The sequence below is a fragment of the Balearica regulorum genome, chromosome 5, assembly GCF_011004875.1.
Source record: "Balearica regulorum gibbericeps isolate bBalReg1 chromosome 5, bBalReg1.pri, whole genome shotgun sequence".
In the NCBI taxonomy this organism is placed as follows: domain Eukaryota; kingdom Metazoa; phylum Chordata; class Aves; order Gruiformes; family Gruidae; genus Balearica; species Balearica regulorum.
This window is the reverse complement of record NC_046188.1, coordinates 33,585,831-33,610,377: the sequence shown is the minus strand read 5'-3', so window position 1 is coordinate 33,610,377 and position 24,547 is coordinate 33,585,831. Positions and strand designations below refer to the sequence as shown.

Here is a 24,547-nt window from a genome sequence, read left to right as displayed (position 1 = left end):
ATATATTAATAGGTTTCGTAACTGTAAGTTTTTGTCTTACAAACACCTAGACTGGGTTACACATTCTGGTAAAAAGTCACCCATATGTACCTAAATCAGTAGTTTCCAAAGTTGACTTGTTTGGATACTGCCCACCGTAACAGCAGTTGCTGGAGTAACAGCTCCCAGACACGGGCAGGGCTGTGTACTTCGGCAGGAAGGTGTTCCAGTCTTACAATAACCGTACAATTGAAATATAGAATATGTACAACAGTTTCAGAATACTCCATCATTAGTCAGCGGTATGGTTGAAATTAAAAGCACTTGCATTGTATGTGCTTGGTTTGGATTTATTTATTGGGATGGCTAAGCTATGTATACATCATTAAGACAAACTGTACAGATGGGATTTTAAAAGACTTAGATAATTGTATGAATGTTAATTAGAGCTTTGTCTACTCAGGCTAAGATATGTAATAAAGATATCATCAAATCACATTTTTCAGAATATTGTATCTTGCATTACCTGTAAAACTCAGCAGATTTGCAAAGGTCTTGTAAGGATTATTTCTGAGCTGGGTTGCTTCAGTACAAGAGAATTAAGTAAATTGTCAACAGTGAAACAAATCAGTGGAAGATTCCTGTAGATAATAAATTGTGACTGAAAAGGCTATGGATTATTAAAATTTCCTTCAGCTTTTACAAAAAAAAACCCCAAACAAACAAACAACCCAAGCCAGGCAATGGCAACCAGCAAATTGAAATTAATGTCCATGCAGCAAAAAGCAGGGATAGCTGTCCCTCTGGGTTAACAGCAGAGGTGACTACAGGCAGAGAATCTGGCAAATGAACCCCCTGGTTCACAACCTGGCTGTTCAAGTGAATCTCTGCAGATGGATGGTTAACTTCTGCTCTTGTCTCAGCTCTTATTCCTGAAGTTGTAACGATTCTGTAATGTTATTGCAGTAATACAATGACTGCAAAACTGTACGTTTTTGAAAACCATAACGCTTACACTAAGACTAGAGACCAGGTGTCCTGGTGTTTGTCTTTGCCCAATTTCTCAAGCGTTATAGAACCAACGGGACAGGTAGAAGAACATCTTTTTGTTCAAAACCAGTTCTTATCGACATAGTAATGAGAAGTGGCTTTCAGACTCGTGCAAAATATTTCTTTACTTCAAAGCTTAAACAAACATCATCAAAGAAAGCATGCAGACAAAGCAGTGTTGGAAAGGAAGTAACATGCCCTTATTTTTAGCACTTGCCCACTTGTCACTCTTAAACTCTCATCTGCCTTTCAAATGTAGTGTAATCTAATTTTTATGCATACTGTATGCTCGTACAGACAATTTCCTCATTTCAGAGTATGTCGAGTTTGGTAAAGGCTTTTGTACTTTTCCTTAACCTGTTTCAGAAATAGCACTGTCACCATTTGTCTCAGTAACATATAGGATGATGGAAATTGACATTTTCTATATAGAAGTGAAAAGAATATTAGTTTTAGCAAAGACTAGATCCCCTCTTCCCCTCCAGTTAGATTTGAATTTGGTCACTTCAGGGCTTACTGTGTAGGATGATTTTAAGCAATGGTCCCTGTGGTTGCAGGCTCTATCACCTAATAATTGACCATGACAGGAATTATATGTCCAAAGCCAAGGGGTAGAGTGAATAGCATATGTCAGGGTCAATTATAAGGTGGAAGACCCTGCAACAAAAAAGACTGCACTGATTAGAGCGTGATGTTGACATGGGAGCTGAAGCTTCCATGTTATTTCAAAGGGCACTGCCACAGCTACCCTTCCTTGAGGTCTCAAAATCAGAGGCGGATTATGTCAGTGGTTTATACTGCACATGATGTAATAAAGTTCAACGGGACACTGAAAGTTACAATTGATTTGTTCCTGTTTTGCAGTGATAAAATGCTTTCTCTGTATCACTTGAAATTAAGCTCGCTACTTTACTAATTAGGTCAAAACAGATCCATACTTACTAGATTAATTCTCTCTTGAAAAATCTGTGAGATGAAAAGAGTAATAAATGTGACACAGTTAAAAATGTTTTGATTGTTACAGTTATTAACATTATTTGTACTGGCAAAATTGAGCAGAATAGGAACAGTGGAAAGGAGAGAAAATAGTCCTTTTTATTACTTAAAGCTATGTTATAAGTATTTTATGGTACGGGAAGACTTTTGCAGTGAAACAAATGGGCCAAAAAAGCTGCTGTTTGCTTATTCCCCTGAAACTTCAGCAGCTTTAACCTACTCAAATGTTCTTAATCAGTGACGAACTGCAGAACCATTTAATAAGTGAGTAATGATGCCAAATTATATACCACCACAATAAGATACTATAGTTCATTTTTAGATTTTCATTGCACCAGTTCAATTTTCTGACTCTTTTCTTTGAAAGCTGTTGCTGTAAATTTCTGTGTCTCTGTAAAACTATCCCAGGCATTTCTGCCTACAGGATCCCAGTGGTTTAGCTCATGATGATGGAGAAGATACTGTAGCTTAACCTCATTAACTAGATAGCTAATTTCTCTCTGTTCTCATGGGTTATTATCCATGACCACATTTTTCCTGGGTGTTTTGCAGCCATCAAATAGATGGCTAACTCCCAATAAATTAAAGCCTATAGCTTTAGATTCAAAGTTGTTGGATGATGAACACATTATAAGGATTACTGAGTCTAAAAGATCTTTTTCTTCTCCTCTAGAAAGGTTAATAGGAGATCACAGTCTCTAACACACAGAAATGCTCCAAAATTTCCATCTTCAGAGTCTCCATCAGCAGTTAATATAACTTCACAGGAAACGTCCTGTTAGATAACAGGGACTTGGTTTTGAACCTTGTACATGTACTTCTTTGCAATAAACTCAGCTCTGATCTACATTTGTTTAAGTGTAACATTAGAATAGCTCTCTCTTGTTTTGTATTTAAAACTTAAGCAAATTTAAAAATTGAAATGTTTATTTCTAAAAAAAATCCTTTTTTTTTTCTAAGTAAGAAAAAGACTGGAGGATATTGAAATTCTTTAACCTGTAAATACAACATCAATGCTTAACTTTTCCATTGCAATCAAATTAGAGATATGTAGAATAGAAACTCCTTTGATACTACAGGCTTTCCGGTGAGCTGGAGGTGGTCAGACATATTTTTCCCCCTTGAAAGTACCGAAGGACTTCATATGGAGAAAAATACATTAAAATCCCCTGGATTAAGCTGAACAGAAAAAAAGCAAATGAACGATTTTGCCAGTCACATTTGACAGTTTCTCTTCGTGGTAATTAATGTTAGTGCTTTTACTAATAAAGTAAAAATTTCAAACACTGAAACCAGATCTAGTCAAGTGAAAAAACTATTCAGCTGCCAGTGAATATTAATTTTAGCTTGCGCTAGTGCCTGCTGGAAGTGGAAAACAGACTGGTCATTTTGATGGAGGCGTGACCTCATGATGTTATCGACTTGCTGAAGACTGGTAGATGGATTAATGAAAAGTAAGTTAATCAAAAGCTTAGAAAAACTGGGATCATATAGGGACCATCACCTATTAGTCAAGAACATCTATAATGCTATCTTAGGCTAAATTCTGTTTCTGTTCTGTTTATTCTGTTAATAAATACAGGTCTGAGAGTCTTCTTGAATGCTATATAGAAGACAAAGTAAAGTTGCTGCATTTCATAGTTCTGCAGAAACGAGTCAAACCACCCATGAAAATGACAAGCCTTATCTTATCAGAACTAGGAACTATAGGATTAGCTGTATGTATTTTTTATTAGTGTTTATATGGAGCACTTAAGAGCCCATAGGCCCAGTAAGTCATCCTTCACATACAGTGCTGATCACCGGGGCCGTATCTGTGTGAGAAGCTGGAGATCGATCTAATGTCACTGTATGCTTATTTCTGTCTAAAAAGAGGTGAACAGCATGACAACGTGTTCAGCCTAATCTTGGTAGGCTGTATTGGGCATAATGCACTGTTAGCATAGTTACGCAGCATTCAGAGCGAAGCTCTTTCTATCTGATGAGCTTGAAATGTAGACAGAATGACCTTGAGTGCTACACCCGGATGGGGAGATAAGCCTCCTGAGAAATTCCTTTCGTTCAGATTTTAGTAGTATGTCAATACATCTTATGCTTCCAAACCAGAAGTTTTTTCCCAAAATTTAATTCTAGTATATCTCATGGAAGAGTTGATAATATCCTGTTTACTGTAAAGTAAGTGAAAATTCGGGGAAGTTGTCAATGAAAGGCAGCTAAAGGAACTCCGCAGCCAGTTTCTTAGTTAAAAAGTCAAAAGTATCCTCCTGTAAAATCTCAAATCATTTTCCTGTATGACATAAACAGCTTTGGGTATTAACAGCAGCAAAAATTCTGCCACCCGTTAGAAGAGGCAAACACCTCTCACTGCAGGAGAGTCAGAGCAGGACACCCTAATGAGGGGCAATAGCGGCATGCTGCCAGCTACCCCCGTGAAAACCGTAACATTCCCATTTCGGACTTGGCACAGCAAGCAAAGGAGTAGGCGATTTTCAAAATCTTTGTTTCAAAAATGGAAATATTCTTCTAACGTTACGTCTGCTTTATATATGCAGTATTCTGTTACTTACTGGTGATTATAATAGGAAATCTTTTAATTAAGAACCGCAGTAGTTCACCTTTAACTGCCAATCACTGGGTAATTGGCCCTTTTCTAATAGGCACTGTAGCTCAGGTATGCTAAAGTGACTGTTTCTCAGAATAACTTACTGAAAGTAAGTTATTTTTGGAACTCATTTATAAGAGAACTTAATTAACTATTCCAGATCGTTAGGGATACTGCATTGCGTTTTTTAATCCTCTGACAGGTTCCTCCAGTTATATTAATTCATTATAATTATTTTCAACTTTCTAGGCAGAAAAGGGTGAGAAAGAAGCGCTGAGCCATTGCTGGCTTTCTATACAAACTAGCCAGTACTTCCCCAAGAAGAAAGGCAGCTTTGGTGAATTTTATTGTTTCAGCTGCTGCAGCAGTATAGCAGAATGTCTTGGGGCAATCAGCTTGAGATGATGCACTGCCTTTCGTCCACTGTTGTATGGCAGAACCTTTTAAGAGCAGTGACACTACACCAGAGATATTTCATCAGGTGAGTGAGAGTGAACAGATTTTCTCACTGAATATATTCCAAATAATTTGAAAACAGCATCTTTTGGGGAAAAATACAGATTTGTTTTGAAACTCCACTTTACTAATTCAATTTTGACATATTTCACAAATTCTGGGAGCCAAATCCCACTTCTTTATTTGTGCAAATAACTACTGATGTCTCCATCAAATGGAAGCAAAAATTCCAGTCTCACTAGCAAATGAAGCAGACTTTGGTCCTGCAGTGTCATATGTAACTTCTACTTCAAACAAGTCTGACTTGTAAGTGGAAATTTGTTTTTTCTGAAAGCTGTAAAACTGAATGTAATAGAACCATCTGCTAAAAAACCAGCAACATTGTATCAGAATAGATTAATAATAACAGACCTTTGGGAAAATAGAGGACTTCAGAATTATTCTTTTCCAGATCTTCTAACAATGCTACTTAGAAGAGAGCTTTACAAGTCTTTGAGTATTTGTTATAAAGCTGTGTGATTAAAGCTATTGATTTTATGGCCTCTCCATTTGCCAAGGCAGCAGAATAACTTAGGTACAGGATTTTTAGATCTTCCATGTATCATTGCTAACTATTGTAAATGAGCATCTTTTAAGTGTTCACAACTTCTAGCTGAATTACTGTTTCTTGTGATAATAAAAAATAAAAATACTTCAAACCTAGAAAAGATAGAGGTGATGTATGATAAAATACTCCCCACCTTTTTTTTTTTTTTTTTGGCAATAAATCAAATACCTTTGTTCTGCTGTTTTTACAGTTCCTCAGAGGTGTGGTTATTTTCCACCAGTTCATGTACTACACAGTATTGCTTCATTCAATTTAGCAATCTCTGCTAAAAATCTCTGAGTACACTGGATTTACAGTTTTAATTCAGAACAGGTTTCCATTGCCTTTCTGAGCCAAAAAAAGAAGCCCCAACCCCCTACTAAAATCCCTGGCCTTTTGTCAGAATTTCACATCCAAATAACCCTCTTTCAGATCATCTAAGATGTTTTGAAGAGCTGAAAAAGCTTTGTAAGAATTATGCATTAAGTCATCGTCACTAAACTAGAAGGAAACCCAACTGTCCTGTAAGTAATTCCAATTTAAGTCAAATATTTTGTCTCATAACTGCTGGCCAGTGACGGCCAAAGCATGAACTGAGGATTTATTTTTTCAGAACATGTGCTTTTTGTAATTATTCTCATCCAGAAAAATCCATGTTGTGATTACTACCTCTTCGCAACTACATATCAAGTAAGTTTTATACTGATTGTCACTTCATAACTTTTCAAAAGTTAACTTAGGAAGGCATCATCACCTTCGTATCTGCCCATAATTATCCACTCCTATTTCACAAGTTCCAGTGACTTTCTGTACAAATCATGTGCAGAGTCACATCATCTAAAAAAAAAATAATAGTGCTCTTTCAAATTGCTCAATGAGCTGTAAATAAAAAAATCTTATATACTTGCCTCACTAGTCATTTGTTTTGGTATATTTCTTGCTATAAACAAAATGCTTTTTCTTAGAAAATTTTCTTCTCTATTGACTTCCATCTTCTCTCTTCCTGGGAACTTCATACCCAACAATTCATGTGTAAGGAACTTTTTTTTCAGAGGCTTGCAGAAAGCCTGATTGGTACAGATTGTTATATAGCGTTTTATAATATCATGTTACAGGGGACTGATACGTTAGCACTCACAATGCATAAAGCACACCCTTCATCCCAGCCCTGAGGAACAAAGCCTTTTATATTAACTGCATCACCTGCTGCCACTACATTCAATACGAACCATGAATCGGCATTCCTGGTCACTGCCGATTTACAGGTTGGATCATAGACAGCAGCGGTGGCACTGCAGATGAAGACACGGAGCGGGGCAGCACCGAGGCTCACCCTGAGACACTGCGCGTGTCCCACTGACCCTGCACACCAGGCTCCAGCGGGGACGAGCAACCAACAGCACACCAGAGGTTTCTTGGCCCCGTTTTGGGCCCACAGGCCCTTTGAATGAAAGCCTGGAGAGCGGTGGGCCCTCAGACCGCTGCTCAAAACACTGCTGGGACACCCCCAGCAGTGGTTTTGTCTGGCGGTACGAGACTCTTAGTCTAGTGATACAGCTTCATCAGCAGAACTAACCCACAGGTTTGTTCTGCGGCTTAGGAAAAATAAAACTGCATCTGGGTTCAGAGACCGGGCACCCGGTTAAGCTTATCATTGATTCAGCCTGCAAACCCATAGTGGTGCGTGTTGTATGTGTCAACGGCGGCACTGCTTGGAAAACTGGCCCAAGCTGGGGATCGCAACAGTAGATTTTTGGTCTGCAGAAGCAGCCAAACCAGTGCAAATGGACACTGTGCACTTGCAGGTCAGCGCTGAGGCCTTCAGCAAGGCAGCCGGGAGGTCTGTTCTCCTCCTCCTCCCTGCTCGTGTCCCGCGCCAGACCCTCCACACGGTCTGCTGGGGGACACTGCGGAGACTCGGAAGGGGTCCCCTTCATCAGCCCCCCCAGAGCGCCGCTCTCTCGCCCACAGCCCCGCAACCGGCCGGCGGGCTACACGCCGCCGCGCGAGCACCGCTCGCTTCGCCGAGCAGCTTCCCAGGGCGGCTGGCAGCGCCCGCGACGGGCTCCGACTCCCGCAGCCGCGCTACGACTGGCCCGCACCGACTGCGGAAGCCCCGCGGCATTTCCTCCCCTGGGCCGTGTGAACCCGGGGTGCCACTACGCCTCGCAGTGCCCCGGCAGCCACCTGAGGGGAAGGGGACGGGCCGGCCACCTCATTCGGTCGTTCCCACTCCCTACGCAACAATCATTTAGAACAGGTCCGTTGCTATTCGCAGTAAACAGAAGTAAAAAGGCGGGCAGGGAGAGGCGGCAGGAACGCTGAGGCGATCCCGCGGCCGTGCCTGGCTGACACACCAGCCCCGGCAGCAGGCGGCCCGCCCGGGCCTACCAGCGCGGCCGCCCTGCCCTCCATAGGCGTCCCGCGCGCTGCCTCCGCGGCCGCGCCCTGCACCCCGCCCTCGTCTGGGCTGCGGCCGGCTGCCGTCGTCCGGCGGGCTCGAAGGGCCGCGGCAGGGGCAGCGTCCCTCTCCCAGGCTCGGAGAGGCGGCGGCCTGCTGTGCCTGCCGGTTGCTCAGGCAGTATCCCGGCCTGCCCGAGGAGGAGGGTCCGCTGAGGGGAGGCGGCCAGGCGGTAGCGGTAGCAACGAAGGAGCCGGCGGCGTGCGCGGCCCACGGTGCTCGGGACGGCCGGGCTCCTTCCCCCCTGCGTTTCGCAGCTGTCACGCACCTCCCTGTTAGTGTTACCCACCCCCCGGGCCCGTCAGCAACATGAGAGTAGTGGCTCTAATCAGGTAACGGGCTGAGGGAGCGCCCATGGGGGTGAGCGAGGGGCGTCTCGCAGGTGGAGGGAGGGCGCGGGGAGAGACCGAGCCCGCCCGGGAGCAGCCCGCGGGTCGCGCTCCACCCAGCGCCGCCTGGCAGACCCTCCTGCCCTGGCTCTTCCCGCCCGTGCGTTTCCTGCCGCCCACCCCCCCCTCCCCGGCGCGGAGCGAGCGGGCTGCGGTGGCGTCTTGCTTAGAGCCGGCTGCCGGCTCCAGGCTGCTGCCCGGGGGCTGGCTGCATTTGAGTGCCGGGGCGAGGCGATGTAAAGCTGTACAATTGCTCTTCTGTTTTTCCCTTATTCCCAGGACGCTCAAGAACTACTAGTGTCTGTTTAAAAAAAAACAAACCAACAAAAAAAAACCACCCTACCCCACCAAAAACCAAACCACAAGAAACACCCAAAATTATTTTCCCTGATCGCTTTCTCCCGAGTTACCCTGTCTCCAGCGCGGAGAGACCCGGGGGGGGTGGGGGTGGGGGCGTCCGGAGCCGTCACCGGCGGCGTGTTTGGGGGCGGGGGGGAAGAAGGCAACGTTGGGGCGCAACTGCGTGCCCGGGGGTGCGGAGCCTCTGCCGCATGCCCTTCGGTCAGAGGGGGTTCTGCTCATCTGCACTTGAATTTCCAGGTGCTTCTCCTTTCCAAGTGTCTTAAGCTCTCTTAGGATAAATTCTCTGAACTCTTAACGAGAGATTTTTCTAGCGTGTCTTTTGAGAGAGATTTCATTTTGCTCATTGTTAAAAAGGTGAAGCTCACTCATTAAATAGTTGCAATTGGACACTGCCCTGCCTGTCAGGGGCTGCTGTATTTGTGTGTGTGTCCCCCCCCTACTCCTGCCGCTTTTTGTCGCTTTCTGCAGTTCTTTTACTGTAAATGCCTTTTTGTATTCTTTTTAGAAAGAGATTAACATTTTCTAACAGGGACAGGTGTGTTCTTTTCTTGAGAAATAATAGTTAATTAAAACCCAACACGCTAGGAAATCTGTAAATAGAAAAGGATCATGCGGATGTGAGCAGTATATTTTCATTTTGGGGTGCAGTAATTTATTTACTGAAGTCTTAAAATTTAATACATTAAATGTTGTCAGGCAATATCTAATATCAAACCTTGTTGAAACTGGGGTTTGGCCACAACAATTGCAAATCATTCCAAACATAATCCAAAGAGGAAAAAGTATAGCAAATGTTACCTACGTTTTTCAAGATTTGCTTAAATACAGAGTAGGAAAATCAGCCTCGGTGCTTTTTCTTGTTTTGTAGATAAGATTTTGTCTTCCAGGTTTATTTATTTTGATATTCTCTAAGCAGAGGAATGTGTTAAAAGGCAGGATGAAATAAAATCCTAAAACCAGGTTTCTGACACAACTGCTATTTTAATGGGCAATTTTACAAGGATGGATTTAGTTTCAGTAATAGTTTTAAGAAGAGTTTTAAAGAGACATCAAAGTGTCTGAAATCTTTGTAACAGAGCTAGCCTCAAAGATCAGAGGGGAAAAAAGTATTTGAAAAGTGCTTCTTACTTTTGAAAAGGTCAGCGTTATATAAAAAACTACTTTAACCTGTTTCTTTTTCTTCTGAAATGTTGGCCACACTTAAAGTTGATAGTCTTGCTTTAAGGTGGTATTTATGGGGTAAACCCTGTATTGTGTTTTGTGCTAAATCATAGACATTTTAAAGCCAGTCTTCTACCTGAAATACGATGTTTTTCAACTCTAATTCTTCTAGAATTTTCTTGCTGTAAATGGTTACACTTGTCAATAGAAAGGAATTTTGCTCAGAAGTCTTTTATGGACCCATATCTTTATGGTTACCATATTTTTTTTCCTTCTGGTATTTTGTTTGTAAGCTTTTTTTTTTTTTTTTTTTTTGTTACAATCTACTAGACAACAGCCAGGCTGGGACTGTGCTAAGTCCACCTTCTTCCCACAGCATGGGCTGCCTGGCATCATTGGTCTTAACTGTCACGTGTTTAACAGCTAGATTAGAAGGCCTTGTAGGTAGGCACCATTTTGTTTCTTGGTATGGTTAGTTTTTAGGGCCATGGTAACAGTAATATAGCAAATAAATAACAGTACAATAGCATGTGATCCAGTGGGCACTGGGGAGATTTCAATCAAGTAATTGGTGGTCAAATGTGGGAACTCTGCATGTAGACTCATCTTGACATGTCTGTCTTTGTTGTTGATAAATTAGTTGAAAAGATTAATAGATTTATTCTAGTGTCCTTTTAATTTTTGACTTTAAAAATTAATACTGAAATGCTGTAAACAGCATAGGCGATTATCTACTGTCATTATTTTTCTGAAGTTGTATTTGGAGTTGAAATCAGAACTAGTGAGAGGCTTTTGTTTTTTAGAATGAAGTCATTCAGAAAGAAAAGAGCCTTTGTATCATTATGATTCTCTTAAGCCTGGAATTTCACATTATGAAGTGAATACTAACTACATTTTCAAGTTATCAAGCACAGTATCCAGAATTAATGAATATATGATTTTTTAAATATTTTTTTTTGTCCACATATGGGTTAGAAGAAAGTTGTAGGTATGCATGAGAATAATGTTAGGTAGAGATGGATCCTCAAATCAAAAAGGAATCTATTTATTATCGTATTATAATGACTTTTATAGCACTGAAACATACGTAACTGCTTTACAAAAATCTGTTAAGTATGAAAGGATGCCATGTTATTTATACTATTTCTACTTTACGTTTCAGTTATATGGCAAATTAAGGTCAGCATACAGAATTTTAGCATGGATAAAAGCAGAAATTGAGGGGAATAGCTGTGTGGTTACAGTCCAGTAATATACTTTGAAGTTCTTGCATAGAGGGTAGATAAAAATGGGAACTTTAAGTTGGAAATGCTGAAGTTTGTTAGTAATAGAGTGGTCACAGGAAACTAGCAGTCTGTTGTAGCAAGGACTGCTTGTTCTATCTGTTCCCCTATCCATGTCTCAGTGACTCCAAAGCAAGACACAGTTTTAGAGAGCTGGTCTAGATCTCTCTTCCAGTGTCTTCCCCAGACTGGTTTTTGTGCCTTGGCATTTAAAGAAGCTGCACAGAATCTCCACCTGCAGTTGTAGTTTGAGGGCCGTGAGTCTGAACGTGGATTTTGTAAACAGAGTGTATTCTAGAGCACTCTTAGTTTTGTTTTTAGATGGTAATATTTCTTTTGATAGTGATTATAATGCATGAAAAATACTGTATTTCAGCTACACCAGGAGAGCAGGATTCTTTCCTCACTGATAGTGGAAAAGGTTCCAGTAGGTCTTGAATGAATGCCAAAATTAATTGTATTCTCTGTGTTAGAGTAGCATTTTTTGGCCTCAGAGAAGCATATTGGTCCATTTGTTTTTCTATTTTTTTAATCAGTAGTAATTATTTTCATTTGCAGTTATATGCAGTAAAAAATTTGTATGTTCAATGCAGTGTCAACTGAACGTACTGCCTGTAATAATTACGGCTTTTAAGAACAGGAAGTGTGTTTAAAATGTTGCAACTTTAGGCAAAGTATCCCATGCAGGAGAAATGTTATTCCTAACATGACAGTCTTTATTTAAAAAGATTGCTAATGCTGGCAACTCTCCGGAGCAGGTAGTGTGGTTTTTAATCCAAGTTATCTAGTAATAAGTACAGAGTAATTCATCTTTGCAGTAGAAGACAGTCCTTGTTCTGAAGGGATTCCAGTGTAAGTGGCTTTTCTTGATGGAGCCTCTCAGATTAGTAGTAAGATACAGAACTGGATACGTGCTTTATGGATACCGTATGTAGGCACTACACATATATAGTAAATGTTGGATGGTGAAATCATCCTTTTCCTACTGCTAATATTTTGCAGCCTTTTTTTTATTTCAAAACTTTCTAACCAGCTCTGATTATATTAATTTTTAAGTAGTTAGGCAAAAGTCATAAGGGGTAAAACTCTTAACAGTACTTTTAATTGCCACTATTTTCTTTTTCTTAACAGTGGTGGGAAGGACAGCTGTTATAATATGATGCAATGTGTTGCTGCTGGGCATCAGATTGTTGCTCTAGCCAATTTAAGACCTGCCGAAAACACAGGTATGAAAGCTGCATTTCTTATAGGAGATTTTTCTTTTTTCTATTTTTTTTTTTAAATTAGAAACAATAGAGGCACAGCTGTGCCTGAATTAAGTTCCTTTATGTGTTTGTATATAGTTTTGCATGTTGAAGGGCAATGTAGAAATCTTAAGAGAGGTAGAAAAAAGAAAATGATATGGACACATATTAAATGTATTTTTCCTCAAAGGGGAAAAATACACAAGACGAAGATGATCAGTAAAAGAAAGGCTTACACAATTTGAAAAAAGGAAAATAAGGGTATTCCTGGTGGTAAGCAAAGGGATTGTGTGAGTTCAGTAGCACAAATAGTAAAAGGTGGTAGAGGATATCATCAAGCAAAACAAACACTGTATTTCTAGAAATGCTTTAAACTGGCGTAAACCATTCCAGCTGCCAAAAATACAGTTTTACTGCTGTTTGTTTCTTTTTAACCTTGTGTATCTTCCTCCATTATTCTAGCCCAGCATTTGTGAACTGGATTGAGGAACTGATCCAGATTGATATTGACCTTGATGCACTTAATTTTCCTGCCTTTTTCCTTCCTTTTAACTTAGACCAGTTTTCTGATCAGTTCCTCACAGGCTGCACCTAGACTTATTTCTATGAAAGAGAATGTGAGAAATTCAGGTCATCTAAGTCAGTGGTGAGGTGAGGGGGTGAGCTGAGTAACTTTTGTGTTGGACTTGATCTTGAAGTGAGACTTGAAAAGGAAGTGAGTTGTTTCCCAGTTGGTAGGGGAGAATGTTAAAGCATGTTAACATAGGTTAACTGTTCAACATATGTTAAACAATTAAATATGATATCTGGTAACTGTACGGTAGGGAGATACACAGAGAAAGTGAAGGAAAAAGGGAGTTGCCATCACAAATGAGTCACAGACGGAACTGGCAAATGCTAGGGAGTACAGGAACAATTTATTTTCTGGGTAGCTGGGATATAATCATCTCTAATCTTGCTGAAATATGTTGTCTTTAAACTAATTTATCCACATCAGAAATGTAGAATATTGTCATTAAAATCATAAAATGCTCTCTTTAAGTGTGTAGTTGGAAATTTTGTGGAAAGTTAATTGAGATGCTTCAGGCAACAGTGGATTCTATGCCATTCATTTTATTTTATCTTGTACCGCTGTTGCCTGGAGAGTCTCAATTAATAAAGAAAGTGTGTATTCTGAACTGAATATCAGTTTAAAGACCTTGTCATACTCATGTATCTTGAAAAACACTGAGTTTTCTTTTAAAGCAACTCTTCAGGTCTAGGTTGGTTAATTGTGATTATAGGTTTGGATTTGCCCATTTTGAGCAAAAGCGTGTCTGTTGCATGGCATCAAATGTGACATGCCCTAATTGTTGCATCACAAATTAGTTATCTTGATCAATGTTACAGACCTTTAACTCTGCAAGATGTGCTATATAGCTATACAGCAGAGATGCTTGATGTGTCTGTGTAAATTGAGAGAAGTTCCAGTATTACAAATTAGCATTGAAATAGTGAACTGTGTTAGCTTTTAATAAATGATGTGGAGATTTCACCAATAATGATGTATTGCTTTATCAATCTGTTTGAAAAATTATCTGAAAGATTATATATGTGAATGGTTTATCAGATAGTTTGAGATTTAATTCTAGTCCATGATGTCCCCATTTTAGCTGTTTTTTTCTTATCTGTTAGCTACACACTGCTTGTAAGAAGATTCAGTTAAATTTTTCTCCTGGTTAAGGAAATAGTGGCAAAGAGTTGATGTAATTTTGAGCTTAATTTTTAAAAGGAGGGAAGGTAGAAAAGGTCTGGATATTATAACAGATTTCCTTTTGATTCTGTGTATTAAGCAATGTCAGAACATTGTAACAGTCTACTTTTTCTCTACTTAAGCTAAAATAATATCCTCTTCTTTCTTGATGACCATGGTAACAATTTTAACAATAAAGTTTTTAGAAATGTTGACAACCTATTGCTTAGTCTCAGTATTGTGGTGCATTCTAAATTTCTTGCTCTGAGTATCTTGAAATGCATCTGGTTTTGTGCCTCTGAACTGTGTTCCTATTTAAATTACCATATAAATAGGAGCAGGATTGGACCGTTATGAGATTTTTGGATGAAGCAGGGAGGAATACGAAAGAAGAAATAGACACCACAGTTTCCAAATAGGCAGCATGTTTGTGACAGATGTCTTCCTCTCCGTATGTCTGTTGGGTGGAGAAATCTATTTTTTTTTTCTTTCCATGTTTATAGAGCTATTGTCACCAAACATCTGTTTGTGAACTGAAAACTATTAACATTTAGATTTTCTCATTTTCCTTTGTAGTATTATGATTATCTGTAATTGTTGAAATAATGTACCTAATATGATTGTTTCTGAATTGTGGCAGGGCAGACTGATGAATTGGACAGCTATATGTATCAGACAGTAGGACACCATGCCATTGAACTGTATGCTGATGCACTGGATTTGCCACTCTATCGTGGTTTCATAAAGGGTACCAGTGTAAATACTGGAAGAGTGTATACCACATGTCAGGAAGATGAGGTTGAAGACCTTTACCACCTCTTGAAACTTGTCAAGGTATGCTGAATGAAAAGAATTAAATACTTGGGGACAATTTTATTGCCTAACTCATTTATGTAAGTAAATGATCCACTTAGGTATTTAAGGACAGCTTTGAGAAAAAAGTTGAAGACTTTTACAAGTTTTATTTCTATTCCTTTGTTCTTTCTGGCACTGTAAATATATTTAGTGTGACTTTATTCCTTTTTCCCCAATGTAAATCAGAGTTATTAATCCCCATTTCAAGCCAAAACCTTGTTCCTATTCAATAAAAATACCTGTAACAGGTACTTGGTGTATACTACAAAAAGCATAATTGTAAAAATTATCTATAAATAAAATGTTTATGTAGTTTCATATTTGAAATAATGCATTGCTTGATTACTGGAATGAGAGATCTTTTGGGTTTTGTGCATTTATCAATGTATGGAAAGTAATGTCTAGGCATTTCCATTTGTGTACACTTATGCTCTGTAAGCCAGAATCTGTTATTTGTTTGTATGTTGCAGATCATTCATAAAGTATTACAGAATATTTTACAATGATAGTTTTGATTCTAGTATCCCTGTAACTGTATTATAAGATATCACATAATAGCAATAACATATATTAATCCTTTTTAGCTATAAAACCAATTAAAGGGAGATAATGAACTTATTTCCTAAAACACTTGAAATTTATTTTCTGTTCTTTTCCAAAATGTTTCATGTGGTACTTCTACTTATTTTTTTAAATAAGTAGAAAACCTCCCATTAACTCCAGAAGTTTTACACAGTTTGAGTGAACATGCTATGTCTGCTTCAGTTAATTGTGTTGATGACTACAATGCACACTACTGAAACAATACCATGTTCAGAAAATCATATTAATCGCTATTTTTAAAAAAGTAAATACACATTTAATTTTATTGTTCAGATTGGTAACCTACTTTCTGAAACTTCAGCTAAAGATATTTCTGGTCTTTAATTCAGGTATTGAACATTTTCTGGCCGCCTTTCCTCCATTGAAATGACAATCGAGATTCATGAACCTAAAAGCTTCAGGCTTATTCTTTGTTCAGTTTAAAAGAAATTAACTTCCAGATAAGACTTAAGAATATGGTTTGAGTGCAGAGCGCTTCCTGAACCATGTTGGAGTCAAATGTTACATCTTCTAAACATTTTTGGCAGGGAAATAATGTTCCTCTAAAGTAAAATCAAGATCATACACCTGTGTTGGAGTATGAGGCTTTGGAACAGGAGAGCAGTGCATGTAGGCTGTGCGGCCTCGTTGTGCCAGGGGAGGTTTAGATTGGATACTAGGAAAAATTTCTTCACTGAAAGGGTTGTCAAGCACTGGAACAAGCTGCGCAGGGAAGTGGTTAAGTCCATCCCTGGAGGTATTTAAAAGACCTGTAGATGTGGTGCTTAGGGACACGGTTTAGTGGTGGACTTGGTTGGCAGTGCTAGGTTTATGGTTGGACTCAATGACCTTAAAAGTCTTTTCCAACATAAATGATTCTGTGATTCTATGATTATACTCTAAAGTGCTTCACAGAGATTTTAAATGGAATGTGCCTATCATGCAGTATAGGAATTAAAAGAAATTATTTCAATAATTTTTGAACTATGGACTAGAAGGACTAGTATATGATAATATTAGAAATTAGAAGGACTAGTGGCATGCTAACAGCTTTCTGCCACTGGCTAAGGTAATAAATTACTGATCAATTTAATTAAAAATGGGCAGATTAGTGGCAATTAAGATGATACTTTCTTGTCGATTCTTGCTGTCTTCGGAGAAATGGATGCCTGACATAAATTAATGCTGATATTAAATCTTGACAACTTCTGCTTTGGAAGTTTGTACATGATAATTATAACTATAGTTGAAAGAGATGTTATCAAATTGTCTGCAACTAATAGAAATATTAATTCTACTATATGATATTTTAAAGACATAAATATTAACAATATACTGCCTTTATGTTAGACTTTGGATAATCATACCTTTATAGTCAAACTTATCTATGAAATTCTGGTGCAAAAGTTTCAGTAGAAATCTTGCATATTCTGATGAATAATTGCAAAATTATCAGGGAATGTAAACTACAGAACTGTAAGTTTTTGGTTTTTTAATTTTCAGAAAAAAAATTAAAATTTTTCTTTTGTGTTAGCAGTAACTTCGAAAGCTTTCTATTTTTATTTTTTCACATTTATAACTGCAGTTTTGTAGCTTGACGATGTAAGTCTTAATCACTGAGAATTTCGCTTTAGGATTTTTTTTTTCCCAGATGCTAATAGTTTTAAACACAGAGCTCAATTTGCATTCTGTTGAAGGGAGGGGAAGAATTCTGCGGAAGCTGCGGAAGCCTGGTCAAAATGCATCCTTGAATGGACGTAATTTCCAAACACTGGTCAAGCTAACATAGCTCTGTTTTTCTGTCAAATGGTTTGGGCCCAAGAATACAGGAAAGGTGTGTCTAGATCAAAATCACAGTGTGCCTCACTTTCAGTTTGTAAAGAATGCTTTCATTGCAAGTACTTCTTTAGTAAAAAATTAAAACAAGTTTGAAAAATTAGTATGAAATCATATTTGATGTTTTAAAAAACAATGCTAGGAGAAGAAGATTTCTAAAAAGTTAAATATTGCAGTGCTGGGAAAGCCAGGACATCAGTCCTGTTCTAGTTCATGGTACTCAGAAAGTGATATTGACTGCTGATGACTGTAAACCTGCTAATTTTATTGTCACAAAGCCAGATGATTGATAGGTATGAAGGAAATTTATATTTATTTTGTAGTTGCCTAATGCACCGTTTTAGATTCTGTATTCACCGTGTATTATGAAACATATCAAAGTATTTATATGATGTCTGAAAGTATCTTGCTATGCAGTCCTCACCTGATAGTAGAATATTTACTTTGTGAGACATGTAAATCCTGAGCTCTAAGGAATAATTTAACCCACTCTCCATGTTACTGCATAGGGATTGCCGTAGCCTTGTTTGTCCATGTTTGTCACGTTGCGTATTGGAGCTTTTTACAACAAAGCATGTAAGCCATAGACTTTCTTAGTTACCTGAATGATCCTTCAGGGTTTTATCATGGCACTGCCTTTGAAACCGGGAAATGTGTGGGAAAACTGTTTCTTTCCCTTTGGTGGTTGGAAAGGCTGGAGCACGGAGGTGGTTTTATGAAACTTTCCTGCAACATACTCCTCAATATAGGGATATTTAACTGCTTTCTCCTCTTTTCAATGTAATTATGATCTTGTCCAAATAATACATTGATGTTTTATGCAAGCACATACCGAAGTGGTATTAGATGGGTTGAATGTTGTATTGTTTTCTGTATCTCATGGAACTACGGCTAAGCTTTTGTTTAGGGCAGTGGTTGTAGGAGCTTCCAGACTATACAAACCAATGCAAGATAATTTGCTTCAGTTCTGGGTTTCAGTAGACAGTTCTGTCCTCTTCCACATTTCTTGCCTTATCTCCTCTGCTCTGTGGACACTTTGCCTTTATTTGGTAGGTTTCCACTACTGGAGTAATTTGTAGAATTCTCGAACTTGATAAAAATGTTTTTTTCTTCTAGCTGTTTTTCATCTTTTTCAAAACCATTTTTCAGTACTTGACTTTTTTGAAATTAATGTTTCAAAAATTGATTCTATTTATAGTTTCTGTATCTTTCCCTGTGTTTATAATAAAGCATGCAGGTTGATTTTCAGTGTGTTTTCAGTCTTAACATGTTATTATTTCTGTCAGAGTTCTTTTTGTGGTGCACTTTGTGGGTTCAGAACCTGCAAGCTTGCAAAAAACCAAACAATACACTTGAAATAAATTAATATATTGGATCTCAGGATTGAAGGATTATTACCAGCTGAAAAATAAGAATTGATATTGGATATATTGGATGTATGAAACATTTGAATAATAATAGCCTTTGCTTGTGGCACTATTTCATTTTATCAGTAACGTGGAAGGAGAAAGAAAGAAAATTTATCTTCTAAAATATTGTCATGTTCTGGAGCAGTGATCTTATAACTTAGTTACTAAGAATAAGTAACATGGTTTTAGTTACAGCAACAAAGAGCTTATTAATGCAGTATAACTCCTGTATTTAATAGTTACTTTTTAAGGACAGATTCATGATTTTTGAAATGGACCCACACCGATGTTTACTGAAGACAGGAAGTATTGCTGTCTGAGAGTTAAAATTGCAATACCTGTGTAATTTTAGATGTTATTTAAGATGATATTTTATCTCAAAGTAATTTGTCTGTGCAGGTTCAGGTGGAATAAAGGTAACTTAGGTCCCATCATTATTCAGTGCAACTTCCTAAGTCTTGGAGTTCTTGAGGAAACAGTTCTTCAGCATTTGAGATGAATGGATGAAATACAAGGTTATTTTGTGGCCTTTGGATAGAGATTAATTCCTCACAGAAGATAAAGCTTTCAGTGCCTCATTATTGCTAATACCCTTCCATGCTAAGGAAGGAGTCTTCCTTTCACCCTTCTCCAGAATTTAGCAGCTGTGGCCTCTGGGTTCTTGGTTTCAGTCTGACAACTCACTTTCTGTGGCTTTTGTAAAGCCAAACATCTAGATGGTCCCATCAGGAAAAAAACCTGAATGAATGTAATGTAGTATGCTGCTGCAGGCATTGCTTCACTGTCTTCACTGTTTGTAAAACGTGTTTAAAAGAGATGGTATTTAGAAATAGTCATTTGGCTTTTAGGTGTCAATTTTAATCAGCTCTTGGTAGTTCCCGTTACTTCAGTGGTAGTATTTACATGATAAAGACTAATCGTGTACTCTTACACATGCGAATAAGGTTTGCAGGTTTTCTTAGAAATCTTAAAGATCTAAATATTATTAGTTGTGGAGTGCTGATTGACTTAAAGAATCTGAAATCTGAGGGCCTCAGCATGCTGTTCACCAAACTATTTTTGCAGTTTGTAAGTTCAGACAAAGTTGGTAGCTTCCCCCTCTTACTAATGGGATTCAGAGAGTTCAGAAGTGTGCAGGACAGTTCTGTTCTAGTCATCATTTCCCATGTTTTCAGTTGAAGAAAATCTGATCTTTTCCCTATTACAATTTGAATTATTTGTAGATGTGTAGACTAATTCCTCAAAGGTGTATTTCTCAACATTTTTGAAAAAGATTCAATTCTAGGCAGAGGTACTTGTCTTTGTGCTGAATTTCTGAAATAATCACTCCTCCTTAATTTTTTCCCCTACATTTTAAGATTATTGCAAATCAAGAATACTGTGCTCTTGATATTTTGATAGGTTAACTTTATATATAATTCAGCAATTGAAACATAGAATTTATGTACAGCAAATGAAACTATAACTTCCATATTGAAAAAAAACATCCTAAAAAATCTATAATGCCTAGTTGGGAACAGTGATAGATAATGGTATTTATTTTTGGGGCCCTCTAGTACTCTTGTTGATTCGATGAACATTTGGAGACCATATCTCTCAGCACACTTCTTTTTGCCTTTATAAATGAAATTTAAATGTGAATTTCAGAAATCATATGAAATGGCTACCTACACTGGCAAGAAATAATCAACCGTCATAAAATAAGATTATTTTTTTTGAGACAAAAATATTTGCTGTGGTTTTTCATGTGGCATAGGCTATGTTCCTCTACCTTTTATAATGACTAGATTTTTATCTGTGAGAATTTGAATTGTCCCTTTGCACTCACCATGTTCAATGGTTTTGGGTTTTTTTTAATTGACTTGTTATTTTTTCTTTTAATTAATTCTGCAGTGGAGCTTCATAGCTTCCTTCAGCTAGGGGATGACCATTGTCATCAGCAAGTGAATAAGAGTGTGAATTAGGGAAGAGGGTAAGAAGTAATTGCATAGTTGGCAGTGCTTTAAGCAGTGTAAAAATAATTATGTGTCTTGTTCCATTCACAAGATGGGGTTTGTTTAGGGTTTTGTTTTGGTTTTTAGCTTGAATTTTACAATGAGATGGGAACAAGGAAATTTTTTAATCAACAGGATGCCTGTCATTCTCGATGTCTCATCTGAACTGTTCGGGAGGGGTCACTTTTTTTTTCCAGAAGGGGATCTTGAGCAACATCTTTGAGGTAGTTTCTTACCGTGAGAAATGTTGAGCTTTATGTAAACAAAAAAGTCACTGTATTTCTCCCTGTTAGGTGTGTGGAGTTGTTTTCACTCACTCTCAGTCTTGTTGTGTTAATATTGAATAAGCAGAGACAGTCAGGCTGGTGGTGAAAGATGGTAAGCAAGCCCGAGGGCTTGTTCTGGTCAGCTTTAAACCTCTGATTGCCAGGTTTTCCTAATTTCCCATTTCCAGGGCATCTCTAGTGTGACCTTGCCTGCTGAATATGATGTTCTGGGTTGCAAGATTCTCACATGCATTTGGAAATGGGCAGCCAGGCATTGTTTACAGGACGCCAAATGAACCGTGCACTCGCAGCAAGTTTGATAAACACACATTTCCTCCTTTTATCAGTGAGATTGCAGAATGTGAAGTATGGGTTTCCAGTTTTACTCATTCCCTTCAAACCTTTTCCTGTTTAAAAACTGAATCTCACTAATTGGATGATGATACATCCTTAGATTTTGTTTTGCTTTTTTGTTATTGTTGTTTTGAATTTGACTTACTGGTCACTGACACTTTATTTCAGTGCCTACCTTGACCAGGTTTGGCAGACTTTCAGATAAAAGCTTTCCATTTGTTCAGCACAGAAAAGGTTCATCCCTATCAATGTAAAGTGAATGCTAATTAACAGTAATGACTTCTAATCACTTTGCTTTTATACTCCTTTAGGAGCACTGCTATTATCCAATGTAGTTAAGTGAAATGCTTGTATATGAATCAACAATGCTGTATTTCTTCTCGCAGCTATTGCTCATAATCAAGCTTTGAATAAATTACGATAGTAAAATTGGTTTTAATGTGCTGTATTGCATGGGGAGAAAGGAACCTCAAATGTCTTGTTAAATGTCTTGAATATTTAGAGTGTTATCTATTAACATTTTGGCATTCAGTATTGTAGTTAAATGGAAAAATACATTAAAATGTTTAAGTCAATTTTGTAAATGTTATCAAAACTTTTTTCATGGTTTGAATTTTATTTAAGTGACATGCATAGACTGAACAGCCTCAGTACGAGCCCCATTTGGATCCAATTGCACATCCATAGGAATGAACTACAACATTTCTGAGTTAAAATGCAGTTAAGTTTTATGTAAAACAAACGTGTATCTTAACTTGAGAACTTCACCTGTTTTAACCTAGTGTCATAGTGTATATTTGATAGGTTAATATGCATTTCTTTTATTAATATTGTGTATCTAACAAACTATTAGTTTTGTTTACATGCATGCAACCTGCCTACCTGTCTGCAATCATATACACTTCAAAAGGAGTATAAAAGTAATACTAGTGAAATTTTATTAATACCTGGAAACAATAAAATAAGAAACTTTATTTTAGCAAAACCAGTCTGTTAGAAGTGAAGGTAATAAAAACCAGGGGCTAAACAGATTAGTAGACTGATAGTACGTTCAGCAATTTAAAAATAATTCTAATTTAGAAACAGAATTAGGCTAAAGACAGGATAGATATCAATTTGAAATTTAGTGAACTTTTCCACTTAACATTGCACATACAGGGCCTGTTTGGAAGCCAAAGATGGCAAAACCTGGATGAAACCCATTTCTGACATGCACATTATTTTTTGTTTTTATTTATCTTTTATTAACAGGTTACGTGAAACAATTACTTAAATCACTTAGAAAGAGTTCCAGGTTTCAGTGTCTGTGAAAGAACTGGGATCTTGCTTGGTAAATATATTTGTGTTGTCTGGTTTTGCAATTTAAAAAAAAAATATTGGATTTACATTTCCTGTGGCAGTTTCTTTTCACATAGTACCTCTGTCTTTGCGTGCTTAGAAACACAATTGCTCCACACTTACCATCACAGTTCTTACGCATATGGATGTGAGTATCCACAGGCAACGTCTGTGGTTTAGGTTTTGTTTGTTTTGTTCGTTCATTCACGTAGCTGTAGACAGTTTTCTGGTAGATGTTTTGTTTGCTTGAGCGTCTTCTCTGTTAACATTTCTTCTTTGGTTTATTATGAAGTTATTGCCTAGCTTAATTTGAAAATACCTTCCGTTTAGCCTTTCCTCTTTAAATGTGAATTTGAGTCAATGTTCATGAAAGTGCTGTGGTTTTTGCTGTAGTACTGTAAAACATGCTGCTTGTGGGGTTTGATACCGGATTGTTGAAAAAGAGGAACACCTTCCTTCTCTACAGTTTCATTTAAATAGATAGTACCATATCTTATTTCAGTACTTTGGTTTCTTACTTGGTATCTTGATCATGCTTTTTAAGGATAAAAATGAAAAATATAAAAAATGAATTATCTTATTCTGTGCTGAGGTAACTGGCTGCTTTATATTATTTACACTTCTCATTAGGCAGCGGTAATATATGTTTTAAAATTTATTAGTGTTTAATGAAGTGTAATTGGGGTTCTAATAAAATACAATCAAGGACAGGCAAGCTTTCATATAAATGAACAGTAAAACATTTATCAAATTTGTCTTCATAAATATTTTTATCTCTGAAGCTCATTCTTTGTGTAAAAATCATTTTGCTTTCTTATACAATTACTAAGTTATTTAAGCTGACTTATTAAACACCCCCCCACCTTTGATATGAATGTCATACCTACAGCAATTGCATGGTTACATTATTTTCAGCTGGACACACACTGTTTCTGATCAGTATATTTAAAGGTAATTCTTCTGGAAAGGCTGGGATTTCATTTGGTTTATGTTGCACAAATGTGACCATTGTCAAAATAGAAATGATTGATTTGTAACTGTCCTTATGAAAAGGAATAAAACAGAACTGGCCTTCTACACTGTAAAAGGACTGTACAGTGTGGACATATTCTTTCTGTTGATAAATTCTGCCTGTGGAAGAATTGCATAACAGTCATCACTCATTTTCATATTGATTATGAGTGGGATTCCAGTAATAGGTTGCTGTTTGCAAAGGATAAGGCAGCGCTATGATTAGTTACCTTTTCCATGGAAAATGCTACAAAGGAAAATGCCAAATGTGTGCACTGCAGTATTCCTATCGGCTTGACAGTCTGTTATGTGAACTTCTTTTTCAGTCCATTTTCCTTCACAAATACAGCTTCAGTCTTTTTGCCTTATTATTGTTTTAGGTTTAGTGCATTTGCATGCTCTTCTAACTCCGGATTCTTTCTTTAGTTATTTATTTTCCTGTCAGTCTTCCGTTCTTGGGCCCTGTCACCATTGTAACTCTTGATAACTGATACAACAGTGCCCTCTGTAGTTTCTCCCTACATGGTTACTACCTACAGCTGGTTTTAAGCATTCAGGTAGAGAACAGGATGTTTAGACTATTTTTAGCTCAAACAAAAG

General features: G+C 37.8%; 1 protein-coding gene across 1 annotated transcript in view; it reads left to right on the top strand.

The window, feature by feature from the left end:
- Positions 1-8,148: 8,148 nt before the first annotated feature.
- Positions 8,149-24,547, top strand: part of DPH6 (diphthamine biosynthesis 6) — a 221,488-nt gene continuing 205,089 nt past the window's right edge. Inside the window, exons 1-3 of the mRNA XM_075754099.1 lie at positions 8,149-8,462; positions 12,458-12,552; positions 14,943-15,136. Of these exons, the coding sequence (XP_075610214.1) occupies positions 8,440-8,462; positions 12,458-12,552; positions 14,943-15,136 (312 nt within the window). The 5' untranslated portion in view covers positions 8,149-8,439. The remainder of the gene's footprint in view (positions 8,463-12,457; positions 12,553-14,942; positions 15,137-24,547) is intronic.